The following is a 23,271-nucleotide window of genomic DNA, read 5'->3' on the forward strand; positions in this document are numbered from 1 at the left end:
GGACTGTATTCCTACGAGTTTGGAGGGGTTCTCCCTTTTTCTCAAAAGGTTCTACAGGATTGAGATGGCACTATCAGCCCCAATCCTTTCTTTTTAGCTTTTTAGCTTTTCATGCTTTGCATGGTGTATCCCGTATGGAGCTTGCTCTAACGATTTTCTTTAATACTTAATAGAAGTCTCTTTTTGCCAAAATAAAATAAGATGTTTGGCATATATACATCCTAACAAAGATTTAAACTTTGAAATGAATGAGAGGGAGGCCGCAAAAATGCAGCTCATTCAGCTTTATAGATTATATTGGTCTATCATGAATGAAGGCTTTTTTCTACACTCAAATTGCATTTTCCCAAAATCCTTTAAAAACATGCATTACCAAGAAATCTTAAAAAAGTGTCCACATTATATTGAGAATCGTGGAGGAAAGAGAGACACACACAAAGACGAGCAAATTACAAGGGATAGGTTCTGAGCTGGTGGTACCTTGTTAAATGGTCATTGGTAATTGGACACTTTATGAAACTTAGGAAAATATAAGAAACATTTAGGAAAATCACGTTTTGATCCCCTCTTCGGACTTCAAATTTCAGAATTACCATTATAAACTACAATCATCATCATGAACTCAGCAGAATCCTCAAAAAAAAAAAAAGCAACAATAAGAATTCAGAAACAGGATTAAAAAAATCGCAACTTCATAACTAATTGATTGATTCATCCATATTGTAAATACAGTGATAGCTTCATTTGTTTATTCATCTGATAATGAGTTATGAAGAGACACGACTATATACAGACATACTTAAGACTTATGACTTTGATATTTGGGTGACTAATGGATTTCCATATGCATATGTCTCGTGACTTTGCTAAAGTGCAGAAGTCTTCTGAGCCATATGGCCTCACATGCACCTGTTGTGAGTGCCCTATATTCTGCTTCTGTTGAAGACAAATAAACAGTTGGCTATTTGTTTGACAATCATGATATAGCACCTTTACCAAGGCAAAATAATATAGTTTGGCTATTTATGATAATTGTCTTCTGAGCCATATGGCCTCACATGCACCTGTTGTGAGTGCCCTATATTCTGCTTCTATTGAAGACAAAGAAACAGTTGGATCATCCGACGGTCTAGGTGTAGACCCATCGACATATTCCTATTTGTCTTGAAGTACAAGAATGGTCTCCATTCAGTATTTTTATGTGCCGTAATTGAAATTGTCTAGCTTAGCAGATGCCTCAAAATTAAGGTTGCTAGTAGCTCTCAGCCCGGATCTAGAAGAAAAATCATGGCTTTGTATCTTCAGCAAAGTTGTAGAGGACCTTGAGCACTACAAATTTCGTTTTTACATCATTGCAATCCGAGTTTTCTGTGAAAAGTTATAGCCCTTGCAAGAAGTGACGAAATTTGTTTCTGTGCACGAATTTTGTTCTGGAGCTCAATGATTTGACAGCCCAAGCATGATGCAGCCAGCTCAACATGGAACTGTCTATCCTCTTCATCGTTGACCTCTGCTCCAGCCTGCTATTTGCTCCTTTTGCCCGACATTCTCTTGGAGCTGCTGCTCACAAGTTGGTGACCGTATTCTTCCCGTCATTCTCTTGGAGCTGCTGTCCTTCTACTTCTGTCTGCCATGAAGAAGTTTCAGACTTGCTCCAGCTCATGAATAACTTATCAAGGTGATATTTCCATAGTTACACTTGCATTTCTACTCTTTTCCAGCCGTGGAGTCTTCCAAATCAACTACCATTTTGTTCGAGAAGTTTAATGGTAAGAATTTCCCTACATGGCAAACAAAGATGCGTCTTGTCCATCCTCTTCATCGTTGCAGCCCGCCATTTGCTCCTTCTGCCCGACATTCTCTTGGAGCTGCTGCCCGCAAGTTGGTGCCCGTATTCTTACCGTCATTCTCTTGGAGCTGCTGTCCTTCTACTTCTGCCTGCCATGAAGAAGTTTCAAACTTGCTCCAGCTCATGAAGAACTTATCAAGGTGATCTTTCCATAGTTACACTTGCATTTCTACTCTTTTCCAGCCATGGATTCTTCCAAATCAACTACTATTTCGTTCGAGAAGTTTAATGGTAAGAATTTCCCTACATGGCAAACAAAGATGCATCTTGTACTTATGAAAGATGGAGTGTGGAATGTTATGCGTGGCAAGGAGAAAAAGCCACAATCAGATGAAAAGAAAATTGCACACTAGGAGAATCTGAATGACAAAGCTCTCTCTCATTGGTTTGGGATTGGGTGATGATGTTATTCATCATTTTGATTTTGACTCCACTGCTCACGACTTGTGACATAATCCAAGATATTATTAAGCTTGACTTTCGACGCTTCTTTGTGTATGTTTTGGATGTAAAGTGGTTTAAGGACGTGGTGGAAGGAGGCCCTAATGCAACAATCAAACGCCATGCAAGTGGCTTTGTAAATATTGACTCCACAAAGTTTTGGCAAAGTAAGAAGGACACACTAGTACTACCGTAACAATGTGAACAGATACTGTACACACATATAAAAATACTCACTTTTAAATATTTGATACCTTCGATGCAAGGAAAATAACATGATTATATTTGTGTTTGAATTATGTTGTCTATCAACCAATGGTGGTGGCATGTCTTACCTATTACACCACGTTCCAAAGTGATGTATAGTACATTTACTAATATGGAGTGTATGGAGGATGATCATGGCCATGGAGGTGATGATGACCGTGATATGAGAGAGGAGACAAAATCATCAATTCAAAGGTATTCCTCAGACAAGAATGCTTCAAGCTGCAAATGAAGCATAAAGACTCTCTTCTTGCTCACTTGAATCATACGGAATCCCTTGTCACTCAGCTTGCTAGTCTGAAGGCCCCTGTAGGGGAAGATGATCAAGTTGCTGTGCTCCTCTCGAGCATTGAGGAAAATTCTAAGTATTGGGAGATCATACCAGCATTGCGTGTGACACAAATGGGTTACCATGATATGGTTGCTATGCTTATTGATCACGACAGACGGTATGCAGACACTCCGGACTACACTATACTCTACTCCAAGGGCAAAGGCAAACACAAATTCAAGCCTTTCAAATGCAATCATTGTGGGAAGTTAGGTCACACCGAGGATCGCTACTTCCAGAAGCTTGCCAAACAAACAACACAAGAATCATGTCAACTTGGTTGGGGCTGCAACAAGTGAAGACAAAGAAAAAGATGATGCTTCGACACCGACTCATGCTCTTATTGCCGACATCAGAGATCTCTCTCTATTCAGAGGTCTATGTACCTGATGATCGGGACTTCTATTTCTGATCTATTTTTATTATTCCTACAGCTTGATGTATTTTGGGGTCCTCTGCCCTGGGTAGTCCCCCTTAAATGATATGTATTGAGTGTTTTGTTTTCATTGAGTCTAAAGGTCCTCTGCCTTGAATAGTCCTCCTAAAAAGATGTATTGGTTTTCCTATTTTGGTGTGCGCCTTCCTAACATATCCTGTTATGAAGCCAAGGGGGGATGTACTGTGGGAGCCATATGTATTGGTTTTGATAGGTCTTGTTATCAGGCTTGGCCGAGTTATAGGATGTTGGTGTATTCCTAGACCTATGAGCTGGTCATGTAGCCATGCTATAACGTGAGCCTCTAAGCATGTTGAGTCTCAAGCCATGAGAGTGCTTGGATCAACCTCTGAACACGCTCAGACTTTAGCCTCTGAGTTACATAGGGTGCACAGTTTGATGATTGTCATTGTCATGTTCTATTCTTGGTTCCATTCCAGTAGTCTCTCTCACCTTGCCTTCATGGGGGGGTGTTGGAATATGAAGCCAAAGTGAGTCTGAAATGAGTGTTCTAGGTGGTCTAGGTGTGGTTTTATAGTCTAGTGAGTCCTAGACATGCCACATGTCATATTGGGAGATATCCCATAGACATTGTGACTTTCTAGAGTCTAGTGGCACACTATATAGTGTTGTACTTCTCTATTGTCTATCATATCAGTCAACATCAAGCTCTTTGGTATCATGTGAATACTTGTCCATTGCTTTCATTTTCTTTCCATTATGCTTGTTATCTTTCCTTTCCATTCCTAGTGTTAGCTTGCTTCTCTCCCTACCACTATGATCTTTCAGAACCCCCCCTGGCATCAAAGCTATCGTGAACTAGGGCAAGCACAAAATCTTTGTCCTCTTGTGCAAAGTGTGCCTATGCTGGAGCATTTGCATTTTCGGCTGGTGCAACAAAATTACTGCTTGTGCATCGCCTTTTCTTCTCAGTAGCAATCCTTTTCTAACACTCTGTAATAAAATGACCTGGCTGTTTACAATAATTGCATCTGCCCTTCTTCACCTTAGGACCTTGATTTGTACTTGCATTCCCCTCATTCTTGGGCTGATACATGTGTCTATTCTTTTCCTGAAAATGACCTCCCTTTTGTTGAAATGTGCTCTTTCCTTAGGTGGCAATTGCTTGCTCACCTTGATGGGAAGAATATGCAAATTGGAGGTCCTCTCCTCTCTTTTTGTAACAACAACCCAACTACCTCATCAAACGAGAGAGGGGCTGCCCTGAGCATAATAGTCAAAGATGTAATAAATCTGCCGTAAGAGGGAGCCAATCTGTTGAGAGTGATAGAGACTACTTTCTTGTCATCTATTTCCTCATCAACACGTGCTAGCTGATCTCTAAGATCAGTGATCTTTGTAATTTGCTCTATGATTGTTTGACCTTCTTGCATCTTTTGCTCCTTGAGCTTATTGGTCAATGCGATGACCCTTGCCTCATTCTTTACATGATACATGTTTTGCGAACTTTTCCCATGCATCCTTTGCTTCTGTGCATGACTCAATGGTTGTCATAATGTGCCTCTTCACTGATGAGGCAATCAAGAACAAAGCGTGGGCATTTGTACGATTGTGTAGTTTCGACGATGACTCACGTGTCGTGGGGATGTTGAAGAGATGCCGTTGGAGCCTCCACTCCAAGCTACTTCCTTGTGAGAGCAATGCAAGCACGAGCCGGTCCACTTGTGTCACGCAAGCGGCTTCCGGATTGTCGCAGTGTGTTTCCACGAGAAAAAGGGGTAAAGGGGAGAGGGAAGAAGAGAGGGGAGAAGGGAGGAAGAAGGAGAAGAGGAAAAGAGAGTGAAGGAGGATGGAGTGGCAAACACAAAGGCACTACGAAGGAGAGAAGTTAACACCCAAACACACTCTTGAAAGAGAAGAAGGAGCTTGTATTCCAAACTTGTGCATACAACAATGAAGACCAAAGTCAACCATTTGGCCTTTTATACAAGTCACCTTTTAAAGGGAGGGCCAACCCTTTTCTTTTTAGCACTCTCCCTTTCTTTACATTAAAAGGCTCTTGGGCCTGTAGGGTGCCAAGGCATATTTGCTATCATTTCCATCTCTCCCCTATTGTTCCATTCCTTGTGTCGGAAATAGCACTTATGTTGACCATATTAGAGCGCTAAATAGCGCTTGTGTTAGCCTTCGACGCCGAAACTATTTGGGGCTCAAACCCCCTGTATGAGGCTCAAAACCTGGAGTGGCGACGAGGCTGATCTTGGGTTACTTTCGGCTTGACCCCCGTGAGGCACATAACCGCACTTAACTACATTTTGTGGCAATTTGCAGCTGGAATCTACAACCTATGATCGTTTGGGGTCTTTGGTGCTCAAACTCCCTAAGCTTGTGATATACTCCTTCCATGGCTGCAATCATTGAAGTACATCATGAAGCCTAATCACCTCTAATCATTGGTTATCCTGCATTCGGCGAATGTACTCCGTGGATGTGCCGAAGATGGAGCGGCAGTAGAAGTAGTAGAAGTGGTAGCAGAAGGAGCAGTAGAAGTGGTGGTAGAGGATTAGCTTGTACTAGATGTGATAGGCCTAGTCTCATCACCACTCACAATATCCCATAAGTTTTTGCCAACCAAAATGTTCTTGAGCATGAATGACCGCAAGGCATAGTTGGATCCTCCCAACTTATCACCCTCGGTCATCATAATACCAAATCTCTCATTCTGAGACATCTTGACTACAAAAACAACACTAACTGCAAATGCACCAGCAAAGAAGAATGCAACTGAATGGGAAGTGTCTCTAACTGCTTTGTGCAATCACTGCACGTATGGCATCAACCGCTGCATGTTGGAAATACAAACCGTCAGCTGTGTCTTAGCATCAACGTCTCCATGGTGGATTTCCTAAGTAACATTTGGCTGGTATTGCATGTGATAATATTGCATGAGCAACTACGAGATGCCTACCTTGAGTTATGCCATTATTCCTGCTCACTCCCCCGAATATCTTGGAGCGCCATGCTTCACGTAATGGCCGCCTTGCATTTCTCAGTTAATGGCACTATTCTATTTCATGTTTAGCTCACCCGTGAGCTCAACTTAATCTGGTTATCCTCTACCAAATGGCTCGATGTCGAGGTTGTAAGGAGAAACATGTTCTTAGTCGTATTATTAGTTGTCATAAGCTTTTGTGATGTTTTGCTGAGAGGTTTGATCCTCCAACAAGCCTCGTAAGGATGAGGAGGATCCAATATGCATTTCTCTTGTAGAGCTTTCCCTTGCATAGTAAAACTTAGCTTAGCATTTCATTTCGACATGAAGTCCATTTAACAGTCTAGTATTTCTCCCTAAAATTTGTAGTTGATTGAGTGTAGGAGTAGATTTCAAGCATGAATTTCACATTGCAAAGCAGAACTAACTGCTCTCCAATCAACCTATCAAGTGCAAATGTGTGGCTGAGGGCTCACCAAATCCCCAGATGCACTTGTACACCAGAAGCCAGAAAACCTGTACACCAAAGAAGTGCATGGGCTGGAGCAACACACCTTACATGAACAAACTAGAACAAAGTCCATGGGCTAGAGCAAACTCCACACGAACAGGCTGGAGCATGTTGCAACTGTACGGACATGCTGGTACAGACGAGCAAGTACAGATGGGCAAAACTGATAACGGTAACAAAACGGATTTTTGTACAGAATGTACAAATGATATGACTGCTAGAGTAACGGGTTGTACAGTTTTCCGTACGAAATGTATGGACGCCTGTACGGATAGGCTGTACGGCCAAAATGCGTAGACTGTACTATAGGCCCGCTCTTTGTAGTATTGAGGTAGAGTTGGAGATCGGTTACTTCTTGCCAAGGGTCTCACCACCATTGCTCCGAGGGGGGGTTTGGAGCATTTCGGAGCTTAGGTAGTGTGAACACGGTTCTGGTGTGAACATTGTTTTGGTTTGTCTTGTGTGAGTTTGAAAGATCAAGTGTCCTTTGGCCTAGTAAGGAGTCTAGATTAGATTTTGGTGATGTCATAGATATTCTCTTCTGTAATATCATCAGTGATGTCAATGTGTGTCCTCATGAGTCTATATAATGAGGTCTTGTACTTGCTATCAAGCTGCATCAAGTTCATGGTCCCATCTCATTGTTCATCATGTGATTGCCTCGTATCTCTCTCCCTTCTCCCTGGTTCCTTCACTGTCTGGCATTGACGCTCAACTCGAGCCCTCACATGCACATGCTCTCCAGGATGATTGGGCATGGGCTGTCCATTGCTCTTTTATCCCTCCAAAGTTGATGCATTTTTCACTGCTAATGATGCCCAGTCTTGGTATTTTGATAGTGGTGCTTCCAAGCACGTCACCTCTTGCAAACAATTGTTTCATTCTTCTATCTTCGTCATCAAGCTCAGATTTAAGTCTAGCAAGTTGACTGATGAGAGAATTAATTGTAGCAAGATGATCACTAAGCTTGTCAGTATCTTGCATCTTGAGCTCATAAAATTTAAGTTTCAAGAATACCTTAGAATTGGTAACCTTGTTGCCAAATATACTTTCAAGCTTCATCCAAATCTGATTAGGAGTGGATGATAAGCAACATGATGGATTAAAGAAACCACAAGACTAAGGCTAATAATGGAAATTGCTAGTTGACACCTTTGCTTGTAGTTCTGGATCTCGTTTTCTTGTGGAGCTAGTTCTCCTCCCATAACAATGTCCCATTAACCATCTCGCATCAAGATAAGTTGAATCTTTGTTTTCCATGTGGAAAAACCAGTTCTTGACAATCTATCGGAAAGAGTAGACGAAAGAGCCATTGTGCTCAGGAAATGTCGCCCAACACGCAGAACTACGTCAAGATTTTCCAGTTTCGCTCTTAAAAGATGAAGATTTGTCACTTTTATAGTTTACGATAGGCATCTTAAGGCGTAGAAGGAGAGTATAGTCTAGTAAAACTTCACAACCCAGATCTCGGTTCGTCAACAACAAATCGTGACAGAATCATCTTCAGAACTGTTGTAATGGGCGAATCTTCAAAATATGATCACGCCGGTCTAGAATGTCCCAGCCTTCTAAGAGCACTTTTAGCAACGATGAAACCCAAAGAATTCTCCATGTTTCTCTCCACAAGGAACAGTAAAGAAATTTGACAAATCGAGGCTGCTTCTCATTCTTGGAATCTGCACGCATGAGGAACAGTGAAGAAATACAAGCTATAGGTCACGAGCAATGGTCCAACATCATGAAGATGAAGAATAGAAGCATGAGCTGAACAAGGAGAGGCTCTGATACCACATGAAGGAACCAAGGAGAAGGGAGAGAGATACGAGGCAATCACATGATGAACAATGAGATGGGACCATGAACTTGATGTAGATTGATTGGGACTTTGATAGCAAGTACAAGGCTTCGTTATATAGTCTCATCCACAAAAGATGATATCTATGACATCACCAAAATCTAAATCTAGACTCTTGACTAGGCCAAAGGACACTTGACCTTTCAAACTCACACAAGACAACTAAGTCCTAGTCTATCCTACACCACCATATCACTGTATGTGTCTACATGTAAACTCTAGGTTGTTGAAGTCTCCTCCAACAACCCAAGAGTCGACCTCTGGAAGGCACTTTGTGAATTGTCGCCAAAAAGCAAGACGGTGCTGCCTGAAACCGGGTTCATACACATTCAGGATCCAATCCAGGCATCACCTGTATGAATACCCATCCACATTTCATGACTTGGTATGAGCTCCCCTGGAGCAAATATCTCTGAGGGCACCGTCGGAGAGGCCAAAACGCATACTCCGCCACTCTAACTGACTGTTGCAAAAAAAACCTCTGGGCCCCTCCTATGGAGGATCGGGTATTGCAGCACAGTGACTATGCGCATGGTTATGAAGCCCATGCACAATCCAACTCACTAAAGTTCAGCTCATGAGGAAGAGGCAGTAGAGAACAAGGCTTGCCTATGTGCAATAGCCTACTCTAGGAAACCAGATCTATGATTTCGAAGGAGGTTTGGAGGGCGAGTAATCTGTATCTATGCGCCGTCGGACTAAGGTTGCCACTGGCTCAATCCCTATCTTCCGTGCCTGTTGGAGAAATCATAGTCAAAGGGCATGTTCTAGTGTGTACTAGAAACTAGTTTTACAAGTCTTTGTGTGATAGAGTGCCATGTGGCATATTGGGAGTTATCCCATATACATATGGTACTTGTGTATGTGTGTGTCCCCACTCTATATGAGTGAGTTACCTTGAATTGTCACATCAATCAACTCAGTGGAGCTTTTGGTCATGCAAGTGATTTCATTTTGGTTCTTGCCTTGCCTTCCATTTCATTTAATTTCTAGTTCAAGTTATGCTTCCTTCCTTCTAGCTCCCTTGTCTCCTTTCCTCCTCCTTCCAGTTCCTTAATGTAGTATCAGAGCCATGTCCCCTTTCTAGATTTCCATTCCTCGCGCAAACCCTAGGAGTGAGGTAGCTCGGAAATGGAAGCTATCTTCTCCCAAACGGCAGCCCTTCCCTCTCTTCCCTTAGCCTCTCCATGTGCTGCTGATTCGTGGAGCTGCTACCTCGGAAATACCATCTCCTGCTGCTGGCTGTTCATTCCGCCTCCTACTGCTGTTGCTTATTCCGCCTCCCCTTCTGCTCAACTTTTGCTAGTGGTCACCTCCATCAGCCTCTCCTCCTTCCCGCTACACGCTGTCTCTCTTCTGCCCTCTACCCACTGCCTCTTCTACTGCTTGTGCTGCCCGCTACCTCCTCTTGGTGCTTCCTTCTCTTTGGAGCTGCCAACATGACTTCTCTTTCCAATACGTCCTTCATTGTTGAGAAGTTCATAGGAAAAGGATTTCCCACTTGGAAAACTAAAGTACATCTCCTCCTCATGAAAGAAAATGTATGGGATGTCATTGAGGATGAGAACTACGCTACAACAACGGATCCTCAACAACTCAAGGTATGGAAGCAACACAACTCAAGAGACATTGCTCTTATTGGACTTTGCCTTGCTGACACTTTGATTCATCATATCAACTTCTAATCAAAGGCCAAGGAGATTTGGGAGTGTCTCAAGAACCTTTTTGGTAACAAAATCACAAACTCCAAGGTTTTCTTGAAGCTGCAATTTTATAAATTAAAAATGGAGAATAATGACCTAGCATCCAAAAAAGACTAAACGTATGCAAGATGTACCATAGTAGATGGTATGTCATGGGCTCCACGACCGTGCTCGTAGTCAATCGTAGTACTTGATCCTTTGGTAGGAGTTGCTGAGGGCAGTGGTAGGGCGGGGAATGGACATGCTTTTGATACAGGAGCATATGTTCTCAGCATCAAACATAAGACGACGACACTATCTTCTTCTAGGGAGAGGCCTGGAGGTGTGGTCCCTTGCCGTAGGACGGAGCGGAGGGGTCTGCATCTCGGTCTCACAGACAGTGGCCCCAGAGGCCTATGATCAAGGCGAGCTTATCCCAGGATGGTCAGTTTGGATGGGAGAGTCCAAGATTGGGGTCCCAAACGTGTATGCCCTAGTGTGCAGGCAGCATCGTCCGGCCTTTTGGAGAAGGTTGACAGAGTGTCTTCAAGTTGTTGACTCCAGGATCGTTGGAGGAGACTTTAACAACCTCGAGTTTGGGGAGGACAAGCAAGGTGTGCCTCATTCTCTGAGATGATAGCAGATCGGAGCACATGGGAGCAGTTCGTCTTTATGATTAGTGTTAGAGACCCGTGGTGAGAGCCAGAGTTCAGCAAGATACCTAGAAGCCTTCTCTTCTCTTTTTGGCCAGAGGAGACATGATGGACTGCTTGAGAGGTTGGACCGTTTCTACGTTGGGGACTGGACACTACATAGAGGCAGCTCTACCGGGATTCTCGCAAGCACCACGATGTCAGACCACTCTCCAGCAATACTACACCTAGAGAAACCCCACCGAGGTCTTCCCCAAAAGGGGGTCCGCATTCCAAAGGACCTCTTGTAGGATGAGGAGATTCAGTAGGTTATGGCAGATATTTGGCAACAGTCAAAGTCAGCATCTTGCGAGGGCTAGGCTTCGTGGGTGGCCGATGCGATCCAGAGGAGCAGTAAGGAGTTGCAGTCTCACACCCTTAGAGGGAGGAGGGTTCTTCAGGAGCACGAGCGTGCATTGTGGAGAGACCTCGACTCCATAGAGAGGCTATGGAGAAGGACCCAGGATCCCAGTGGCTTAGTGATAGTTTTTGTAGAAAAGAGACTTCTATTAAGTATTAAAGAAAACCGTTAGAGCAAGCTCCATACGGGAATATGGGATACACCATGCAATGCATGAAAGCTCAAGAGCCAAAAAGAAAGGATTGGGGCTGATAGTGCCATCTCAATCCGGTAGCAACCTTCGAGAAAAAGGGAGAACCCCTCCAAACTCGAAGAAATATAGTCCTCCTAGAAGAGGTTGCCCGTGAAGGGCCCTGCATGCTAGCCCATATGGCTATCAAAGTGTGAACCGTGTCACTCCAAATACCCATGAACATCTGTGATGGGTGTATCTGGGTGTCATCCAAGGCCTCTGTGCATTTGGCTCTCCAAATGTGCCAAAAGGAAATGCTAGCCAAAATCTCCCAAGAGGTGTCCGTTGAAACATGTGAAGCTCTGAGAGGAATATGTGGTACATCCTGAAGAGAGCAGGGCTCCATCAGTTGTCGGCGGATCGAGAGTGCCTAAGAAGAAGGCTCATCCTCATAAAACACCTGGGGCCCAGTAAGGGATAACCATCCAATCAAGCCCTAAGTCATGAAGAAAGGGGAAGTATGAAAAATGCCGAGTATCTGAGCAACTCCTTTCCAAACAATTCTCGCTTGATTGCAGTCCCAAAGGCAATGTCGCACTGACTCCTCTGCAGAATGACAGCAAGGGCAAGTGGGATCAGCCCCAAATCGTGATCTCCACAGGTTCATTGCAATCCCTCCATGAATAGAAAGCCAAAAAAAAAGAGTGATCTTTCTATTTCTAAGGGATTTCCAGAGCCTCCTCCAGAAATTCCTACGCAAATCTGCAGTGATGAAGAAGCTATCCCAATGGAAGGCTCTGGAGGGAATCCAACCTCTACTGCTCAGCTGAAATCTCCTGGCATTACCAACCGTGAAATGAAAGAAGGGAATGCCCCTCTCTCGGTGCCCATGATCTATCCACTCTCACTCTCTTGGGTCCCACTGCAAGCATCTGATAGGTGCACCTCCATATAACCACAACCTCCAGGATCCCAGGGCCAAGAGCAGAGGGTCGGGGTCTAAGTACCACTGCAAGCCCGCTTCATGGTCCACAAAACTAGCAATCCTGACAGGTTGAAAGGCAACCTCTAGAAGAATATCATCCGTGGATCTAGAGAGTATACCTCCATCCTCAACATCAAAGACTAGAGCATCTTTCCCGAGATCTCGAAGAGCGATCACCTGTAGAGGAACTGTTGTTCTCGAAAAAGCTCCCATCCAAGTGGTGGAAGTAATAGGCATCTCAACTATCCATTCCACTGGGATGGCTGCATCTATCTGCTGAATCCTGCGTGCTACCCCTCTGAGGTGACTCACGGACTGAAACCTCTGATCCTCAGGTAGACTGATAAAAGCCTTCCAAGTGCCTACTGTGTAGGCAGGGCCTCTCTCCCATCTAGACCACTGCATATAATGGGAAGTGCCCAGTGGTCTGCCATGCTCATCAAGTATACTATCGTTCCAAATGATCGGCTGCCTATCAATCTCTTCAAGGGTAGAGGGTGGAACCCTTCGAAGAGTGTTCTTGAAGCTCCCCCAAGCTTTTAGGATGGTAGTCATGAGAGGAGAGGCAGGAGACCTGAGAGAGGTGGAAGCAAAAATCTAGCGAGGGCTGTCCACCCAATCATCTCCCAAGGTAGGTGTGCAAGCCTGAATGCGTCCAAAAAAGAAATCCTTCCAAGGTTCCTGCCCAGGAATGAGTCCCCTCACCACCACCTTACAAAGCAATGCCCTGCACTGCAAGTCCGCGTCAATGATATTAAGGCCCCCTTCCCATGTGGGGAGAATAATGGTCATTCGAAAGATTTGAAAGCACAAACCTTGAGCTCCAGGACAAGGACATTCGGCGGGCTGAGTTCTCCTATCATTTCTCCCGGGTCCGCTGGGTACAGCAGGGGGACATGATGATGAAGTAGTTCTAAATCGGCAGGCATGGAGTTGCAGCATTTACGGGATCTGCAGGGCATTATGCACACTGATCCATAGGAGATTGTAGAGCTGTTGACCACTATTTTCTATAGTCAGCTATTTCACATGGAGAGGATGACTCTAGCTTGCCTTGTGGCTCGTGAGCTAGTTTGGACCATGTTCCGACGGTAGTCTTACGGGAGTTGTGTAGGAGCCTTTCATGGATGAGGAGCTTCGAGAAGCCCTCAAGGCCCTCCCGACTAAGAAGTGTCTTGGCGAGGATGGCTTGACTCCAGCATTCTTTCGGAACTTCTGGAGCAAGGGATGGATTTGTTTGATCTCGAAAGGGGGAGCTAGGTCCGACATTCGACAGTGGAGACCGATCACCTTACTTGATACCCCATACAAGATCCTCACCAAGGTCTTCAGTTTGCGGTTACGGCCTCATCTCACCGCCATCATCCATGACACGGAGACCGCATTTGTTCAAGAGCGCAGCATCCCGGACAACATCTTCACGTTCTGGGAGGAAGTGGATTGGGTCAGTGAGGAGTCACAGCCTTTGGCTGTCCTTCTCTTGGATTTTGAGAAGGCTTACGACAGGGTGGAGTGGTCTTTCCTAGAGGGTACTATGCAGAGGTGGGTTTCTTAGATAGATGGATTAGAGGAGTTTCTGTGCTTTATGTGGGGGAGCTCTAGTCAGATGCTTGTTGGTGGACACACGGGCGAGGCCTTTCCTCTCTCTCGCTCGGTCCGCCACCAAGGCTGTCCCCTCGCTCCCTTCCTCTTCTTATTTGTGGCGGATGCTTTGGGCTACTACTTGAGATCGCACAGGTAGAGGGCCTCATAGGGTTGAGACTTCCAGTCTCAGAGGAAGAGGAGTTGCTAGACTCGGAGTTTGCTAATGACACGGTCTTGTATGTAGAGGGCACCACAGTGAGCTTGGAGAGAGTCAGGGAAGCCCTAGCTATCTACTATGAGGCCTCGGGTGCGCGGATCAACTGGACAGTATCCATCAGTTTCTTCACAGGCTTTGAGGAGACACAAGAGATTCGAGAGTGGGGGAGTGACTTTGGCTTCCGCTAGATACCCCGGGACTAGACAGGGAGATACCTCGGTATTGGGTATTACATTCCTCTACAAGAATGACTCCGTTTGGGTTGAACTATGGTTATAGACCAACAAATCCAACTATGTTTGGAATACCTCAGAAAGTGCCTAAAGGTTCAAAATTGTGACATGTGGTAGGAACCATCTAGGGATGTGGAAACGCTGCATGAGAAAAATGGACCTAAAAAAGATTTTGAGTTAGCTTAACCAGGGTGGATAGACGTAGTGCCATCACCTGTGAATTGTTTCTGTTCGTGTCAGTTGACGCAATACAGTCGATGTAGAATTGGAGAGACAGTTTAGTCCAGGCCTGCAAAAAAGTTTCCACTACATATCTTGGGGGTCGGTTTTCCAACAACAGAGAGGCAAAGGAACAATATAATAGTGACTAAAGTAAAGCTACAATGATGATATCATGAGTTATCAACCAATATAGTATATACTGTTAGGAAATGGAGTCAATTTGAGTGACTTTTAGTGCGTTCTAGAGTAGTACTATACTACTATATATCCTATAGTGCCACATGTCAGTATGCGACTTATCCCATATACACTTGACACTGAGAGTGTGAGTGTGCCTATCCTATAAAGGCATTGTACTTTCTCATGTCACATCATCATACCTCAATCCTTTCTTGGTCATGTAAGTACTTTTCTTTGGTTGTACATTTCTTTCTAGCATTCATTCATTTCTTTATGTTTGCCTAGTCATCCTTTTCTACTTTCCTTTCCATTCCATGTCTTGCATCTTCATATGGAATCAGAGCTAGGCTAACTTCCAAGAGGTTGAGGTAAGAGGTTAAGGACATTGAAGCCTCTCTCCCTCATTCCCCTTGGAGGGCTGCTTTCTCTCTTCCACTTTGAGCTCAACTCCTCCACCACCCGAGCCTCACCAACCATGGCTTCATCAAGCAAAGAAGGTGACTGTTCAGTTTGTGATGACTGAAGCTCGTGCTTCTCCATTGCCTCTACTCAGTCTGCTCCATTGCCTCTGCTTAGCTTGCTTTATTCCCCTCTGTTCTGCCCACCATCCCGATGCTTCTCTGCCCACCATTCCACACTGCTCAGCCCGTTCAATTTCCTCTGTTCTGCCCACCATTCTGCCGTCTGATCTGCCCGTCTCTGCCCACCATTACACCAGCAGCAACTCCATCTACTGTCAGCTTCCCGTCGCCCGTTCTATAGCAGCAAACATTTGAGCTCTTCTAGCTGTCCTATAGAGCTACCCGCCATTCACAAGCTTGTATATTCATAATGGGTTCACTATCTGCAAGTTCCTTGCTAGTGGACAAGTTCATGGGGGAAAGATGTGAAGAGAGTGGAAGAGAAGTAAGGAGTCTCACTTGCAGCTTTCTCACATACACAATGGGGGAATACACACAAAGGTGGAGGCTGAAAACAGACTTCCTCTTCTTAGTTGTCAAAGCAAAAAAGAACTCTCTCTCTCTAAGTACAAAAGGAATAGGTGAACCCTATATGTGGGTCTCAAACTAAACTCAGCTAATCTAGGTGGCATACTAACTGAGCCACTAACTAGAGTACATAAAGATAGATGTCATCCAGCTATTATTCATGGGCGGTGTACCAACCGCATCTGCAGCTAACAAGTCGGTGCTAACAAGTCGGTGACATAAATGCACAACGGTCACCCTGGCATATCACGAGTGGAGCTCGATATCTCAGCACTTCCCCTCGAGCTCAATCCCAATTCCTGCACACCAAGCAGGTCTCTGAACTTGCGCAACTTCTCTACGCCCAATGCCTTCGTGAAGGTGTCAGCTACCTGATCCTCTGTGCTGACATAAACTAGATCAATAAAACCTATTAGAACCTTCTTCCACACATAGTGATAATGCACCTCAATGTGCTTTGTTCTAGCATGATAGACTAGGTTATTTGCCAAGTGTATACTGATCATGTTGTCACAATCAATGACAACTGGCCCATCTGTAGACTGATACATATCATAAAGTAGCTTATGCAACCAAGCTGCCTTACACATAGCCATTGCTACTCCCCTGTACTCAGCCTCTGTGCTCGACAAGACAACTGTAGGTTGTTTCTTGCTGCTCCAAGTAGCTGCAGCACTCTCAAAAGAGGAACACATATCCACTGGTAGATTATCTATCAGAAATACTACCAGCCCAATCAGCATTAGTGTATTCATGCAACTGTATCTGAGCCCCAGTCTCATAAAATAGTCCATACTGCAATGTGGACTTCACATATCTCAGTATGCATCTAGCCGCATCCAAATGTGGTTTCCTTGGAGCTTGCATAAACTAACTTACCAACCCAACAGCATAGCTTAAATCGGGCTTGGTAATGGTCATATAAATCAAACTTTCTACTATGTGTCTGTACATAGTAGGGTCTTCCAGAAGCTCACTTGCATCTGCGCTCAACTTCACATTCCACTCCAAAGGAACTGAAATAGGCTTACAGCTTGTCATCCCATATTTGGACAGCATATCCAATCCATACTGCCTCTGCAAGAGCCATATCCCACTTGTGGATCTAATCACCTCAATGCCCAAGAAGTAACGCAGCTCTCCCAAATCCTTCATCTTAAACTTCTGCTTCAATAGCATTTTCACATGAAGGATATCTTCATCACAATCACCTATGATGATCAAATCATCAACATAAATGACAAGCAGCATAATGCCTTTCTCTATTTTTCTTACATAAAGTGAGAAATCTGCCTTGAAAATCTGAAAGCCAATAGTGACAAGATACTATCCTATCTTGTCAGACCATGCTTTGGGTGCTTGCTTCAAGCCATACAAGGCTTTCTTCAACCTGCAAACAAACTCAGGGTGAACAGCATGAACAGAACCTGGTGGCTGCTCCATATAGACCTCTTCTTGCAAATCACCATGCAAAAAAGCATTCTTTACATCCATCTGATGTAAAGGCTATCCCTTTGATGCAGCCATAGCAATGACTGCTCTTACGGTTGCCATCCTTGCAACCGGACTGAATGTTTCTTCATAATCAATGCCATATGTCTGTGCATACCCCTTGACAACTAATCTTGCCTTGTATCTGTTCACAGAACCATCTACATTATGCTTCACCTTATAAACCCACTTGCAGCCAATTGCATTCTTATCTTTAGGCAAAGGCACTAATTCCCATGTAGCATTTGCTTCCAAGGCATCCATTTCTTCATCCATGGCTTTCTCCCATTTTTCTTTTCCCATGGCTTGCTCAAAAGAAGTGGGTTCTGGTTCTTGTATCAGTTTGACCATATAGGCATAGTGAATGGCTGTAAATCCATCATATTTCAGCCTATCCATAGGATACCTAGCTCTGGTAGACCTGCGCAAAATAGGCTTACTACCAGGTGCTCTCAAAACATCCCTTGTCTTTCTTACTCCAGGTGTAACAACATAAGAAATACCCAACTCATCATCAAGGCTCTGTTCTGAGCCACTGGATTCACCATCCTCATAAGAGTGACCTGCATTCACATCAACCATAGGCTGATCTACTTTCTCTTCTCCTATTTGTAATTATTGCATACCACTATCTGCATTGCTTTGAGGAGATCCTCCTGATCTCAATCTGCCTGTCCATGGCAAAGTATGTGAACCACTGCTAGAGGACACTACAGGTCCACTAATATTTTGTGATTGTTGCTGTGAATTCTATGCAGCATTACCATTTTGTGCATCTACATCATCAATCACATTTACTGGTTTATACCAGCTGCTCATCTCATCAAAAGCAACATCTCTGCTCACTGTAAACTTACAAGTAGAAGGGTTATAGCAAATATACCCTTTCTGCTGAAGAGAATAACCAATAAAGATACACTTCTCAGCTTTTGGATCTCAACTCATCTGGCACATGAACATAGACAATGGAACCAAAAACTTTCAAATGAGAAATATATGGTTTCCTACCAGTATACCTCTCCTCTGGCGTCATGCCATGTATTGCTGCAGTGGGAGTCCTGTTCATTATGTAGACTGTTGTAGCAACTGCTTCAGCCCAATAATAATCTGGCAGGTCTTTTTCGTTGAGCATGGCACGAGATACCTCTCCAATATGCCTGTTTTTCCTTTTTGCAAGTCCATTTTGCTGTGGGGTATGACTGCATGAATATTGCTGCTTTATGCCATGCTCCTGCAGGAATCTTGCAAACTCATTTGAGAGGTATTGTCCCCCTCCATCTAACCTTAGGCATTTTATTTGCAGGCCTATTTCTTTCTCAACCATAGCTTTAAAAGCTTTGAAATGCCCAAACACTTCACTTTTCTCAAAAAAATAATGTCACCTAGGGCTTTGCCCTATCCCGCAGCATATACTGCCCTCTCGTCACACTGCAAAGGACATCCCAATTTGAGACAATGCACTCTTGCACTTTCCGGCTGTGCTACCTGCAGAGATTTGCTCCCAAACTTGAAAAAGGAAAGCAACACTGATTCTCTTACCAAGACACCGCGAACTTGGTTTGCTTTCTTAAGCTCCTTACCACGAACCGAGCTCTGATACCATGTGAAGAGAGTGAGAGAGAAGTAAGCAGTCTCACTTGCAGCTTTCTCACATACGCAATGGGGGAATACACACAAAGGTGGAGGCTGAAAATTGTTTTCCTCTTCTTAGTTGTCAAAGCCAAAAAGAACTCTCTCTCTCTAAGTACAAAAGGAATAGGTGAATCCTATATGTAAGTCTCAAACCAAACTCAGCTAACCTAGGTGGCATACTAACTGAGCCACTAACTAGAGTACATAAAGATAGCTGTCATCCAACTATTATTCATGGGCAGTATACCAACCGCATCTGCAACTAACAAGTCGGTGACATAAATGCACAAGGGTCACCCTGGCATATAATGATTGGAGCTCGATATCTCAACAAAGGATTCCCACATGGCAAATGAAGGTCCAACTTCTTCTCATGAAGGAAAATGTTTGGGATGCCATTGAAGATGATGAAAATATTGCTACATCAACGGAGCCTCCAACACACAAGATTTGGGCGCAACACAACTCGAGAGCCATTGCAATCATCGGGCTTTGCCTAGATGATTCTTTGATTCATCACATCGACTTCAAGTCAACTGTCAAGGAGATTTGGACACGCCTCGAGAATATATTTGGTAACAAAATCACCAACTCCAAGGTTTTTTTGAAAATGCAATTTTATAAGTTGAAAATGGAAGAGTGCAATACCTTCAATCTTTAGTTCAACAACTCTCCAACTTGAAGTGTCCCTCGGATGACGAGGACAAAATCACTACCCTCATGACGAGTATGGAAGGGATCTCTCGCTTTGAGAATGCCCTTAAAGTACTTCGAATTGCATCGACTATCTTCGAAGATATGGTGTCTCTTCTTCTTGAAGGATCGCCGCAACAAAGAATCTCCATCCTACTCATTGAATACTACACAGGCTCTTGCCTCCACCAGCAAATGGAGACCTAGGCCATCGCCTCCACCAATACGAGGAAGGACATTCAAACCGTTCAAGTACACATATTGCAACAAGCTTGGTCATACGGAGAACAGGTGCTACCAAAATCTTGCCCAACAACAATCGAAGGATCATGCCAGTTAGGTGGCATCCGCCACTAGTGATGATGCAGACAAAGATGACCATCCGACACAGGATCATGCTATCAGTGCTCAAATCCAACATGTCTCCAACATCTAGAGGATGATGGAGATGATGATTCATTTGCTTTCTGAGCATGAGGTATGTAGGTACTCTGCCCTGGGAGTGTTTCCCAAAAATGAATAATGTGTGTTGAGTCAATAAAGGTACTCTACCTTGAATAGTCCTCCTAAAATGATGTATTTCTTTTCTATTTTTTGGTGTGTGGCTCCGTGTTCCTCATTAGTCTTTGGAGCCAGGAGGGGATGTACTATGGGAGCCATATGTTTTGGCTTTGATAGGTCTATTTGTTGGTGCATTGGTCTCCTAGACCTCTGAGTTGATCATGCATCCATGCACGATGAGCCTCTGAGCCATGCTAGATGAGTTTTTTTATGTTATGCTCACTAGCCTCTGAGCCATGCTCATTTGCCTCTGAGATTGTGTGGAAACCATGTCTAGTTCTAGACCGGCATGCACAGTTTTGATGACCGTCATTATCATGACTTTGGTTCCATACCTATAGTCCCTCACCTTTCATCCATGGGAGGGTGTTAGGAAATGGAGTCAATTTGAGTGACTTCTAGTGTGTTCTAGAGTAGTACTATACTACTTTATATCCGAGAGTGCCATGTGTCACTATGGGACGTATCCCATATACACTTGACACTGAGAGTGTGAGTGTGCCTATCCTATAAAGGCATTGTACTTTCTCATGTCACATCATCAAGCCTCAATCCTTTCTTGGACATGTAAGTACTTTTCTTTGGTTGTACATTTCTTTCTAGTATTCATTCATTTCTTTATGTCTGCCTAGTCATGCTTTTCTACTTTCCTTTCCGTTCCATGTCTTGCATCTTCATCTACTATATGTACAGCATACATGAATGATGATACCAAATAATACTATAGTAGTAAGTACACATTGCACAAAGAGATAAGGAGACTTGACTTGAGAGCTGAAAATTGAAAGCCGATACTACTGATGAACTCATGATCCCAGATTGTACATTGTAGTAGAGTGATAAGTCCATAGTTTGTGCTTACAGATTTATATGAAGATTTAAAACAGAAAACTTAATACAACTTAACAGTAACTGTTAGCCAAGTAGAGAAACTTCAAAAATTCTACACGGGTACCATAAAGATGAAGAGACGATTGGAGTGCAGAAACTGTTTTTATTTTATATCTGCTTGCCTATTCCATGTGCCTGAGAGACAAGAGGGAGGTCCTTGAGAGGGAGATCAGAATGGAGACGTAAAAATGGGTCTACAAAACTGGAAGAATGGAGACGTAAAAAGGGGGCTGGAACTGGAAGAAGGGGACCTGTAGAAGAGCAGGTTGAGTGGAACAGTCTCAGGAGGGAGCTGAAAGCAAGAAAGGGGCTAAAGGAAGGGGCTAAAATGAAGGGCCAGCTTGAAGGGGATGAAGGAAGGAAGAGCACAAAGGGGCTTAATTGGGCTGAAGGAAGGGGGCGGTGTGTGCAGAAAGAAGTAAAGATTGAAGAATGGGAAGAGAAGAGGGGAAAAGGGTAGGTCAATGGAGGCACAAGGCATGCAAGTGTGCAGAATGGTCTAATGGATTGATTTATATCTACTACCCATACGATTCCCAAAGAAACCAACGAAATGGCATATACTTGCTGGATATGCATTACATGAACACTCAGAAACAGACAGTGTGTGTGTGCAAGTGCAAGTGTGAGCGTGCATGTATGTGTGTACACGTGCGTGCGTGAGAGAGACACACACAGTGATATATATATATATATATAGAGAGAGAGAGAGAGAGAGAGAGAGAGACCAGGTACAACATCGATTATGCCATCCTTTTTATAATCACCCAATACTGTTGGTACCCAACCGTAAAGGCTATACTTTCCGATCCGAACATTTCTAATAATAAAGTTCCCATTCATGTCAGCTTGAGTCCAAAACTGGTATCCCTGTAAAACAAAGCCATTCTCCTCAGAATTCTAATGACGCACTGCTTAAAAGAAAGTAACCATTATGCATCTTCACTATTTGCTAGACAATCTCTTCACTTTTTTAAAAATGTAATCGTAAAGGTTTTAGCACATGAGGGTTTTGCCTCTTCATCATTGCCAAAAGACGCAACCTGCTGATTATAAAATGTAGACTTTGCATTTTTTAGGTTGCATGTTTGCATAGATATCCATTTAAATGATTGTGCAATATTCCCCGTCACACCTCTTCCCTGTTGCTGCCCCTCCCCCTGCTTCCCCTCTCCTTGCTGCCTCCCCCCACCCCTTCCTCCCTGCTACCTCACCCCCACCCCTCCTCCTCTGCCACTCTCCCCTCGACCTATCGCCTCTGCCCCCCACCCCTCCCAGCCTTCCTCTCCTACCTCTCCTGCTGCCCATTCCGCCTCTCCATTGCCACCTCCACCGACCCACCCCTCTCATTGTGCCTCCACCCACTGCTACATGTGATAAAGGGCTTGCTCTATGGTGCATGTGTGCATCTAGGGGAGTCACATGTGTGTGTGTGTGTGTGTTGTAGAGGCACATCTAGTGCTATGATGTGTCTAGTGTGTGACCTAAGTGATGATGTAAGCCAAAGGTCCCACATGGGAGGTTCCTTTGATTTTAGGCTAGTCCCACCGATGTAGGGGCTGATTGCCACTGATTTAGGGGAGGTGCCTACACCATCCTCTCTTTCTATAAAATGGAGGTTATTCCTTCATTCTAATACATGGATTTTGCCTCACTTGTGCTCTCACTCTTTGTGCCATGATGCATCTCTTCTACCCCACACTCCTCTACATTTGGTATCAGAGCTGGTAGGCTTTGTAGAACTCATTTTGGTAGTGCTACCTCATCATCTTCTCCAACATCTCTTTTTGAGCTTTCTTCCTCCTTCCTTCTCAAAAATTTATTAGCTCTATTCTCCCCCTTCTAGCTGGAGTTTCTACACTATGGGGTGCTCCTCTGGACCAGAGTATTTCCCTAGATTTGGAGTATTCCACCCGCGCTGATTCAAGCAAGCTGAGACAGAAAAACGCGCGATTCTGCTCTTCTGCTCAACCATTGCCTAAGCCCTCCTAGGACAAGTTGGTCCATGCCTAGAGCCTGCTGCTGATGAATTTTGAAGGCCAA

General features: G+C 44.1%; 1 protein-coding gene across 1 annotated transcript in view; it reads right to left on the reverse strand.

The window, feature by feature from the left end:
* The window catches only part of LOC147898336 (rhamnogalacturonate lyase B-like), a 298,485-nt gene that overhangs the window by 93,295 nt on the left and 181,919 nt on the right, over positions 1-23,271 (reverse strand). Inside the window, exon 12 of the mRNA XM_087379149.1 lies at positions 21,957-22,098. Coding sequence (XP_087235275.1) covers positions 21,957-22,098 — 142 coding nt within the window. The remainder of the gene's footprint in view (positions 1-21,956; positions 22,099-23,271) is intronic.

Source organism: Dipteris shenzhenensis, chromosome 9 (assembly GCF_047967505.1).
Source record: "Dipteris shenzhenensis isolate YYH24624 ecotype China chromosome 9, Dip_SZ_1.0, whole genome shotgun sequence".
Classification (NCBI taxonomy): domain Eukaryota; kingdom Viridiplantae; phylum Streptophyta; class Polypodiopsida; order Gleicheniales; family Dipteridaceae; genus Dipteris; species Dipteris shenzhenensis.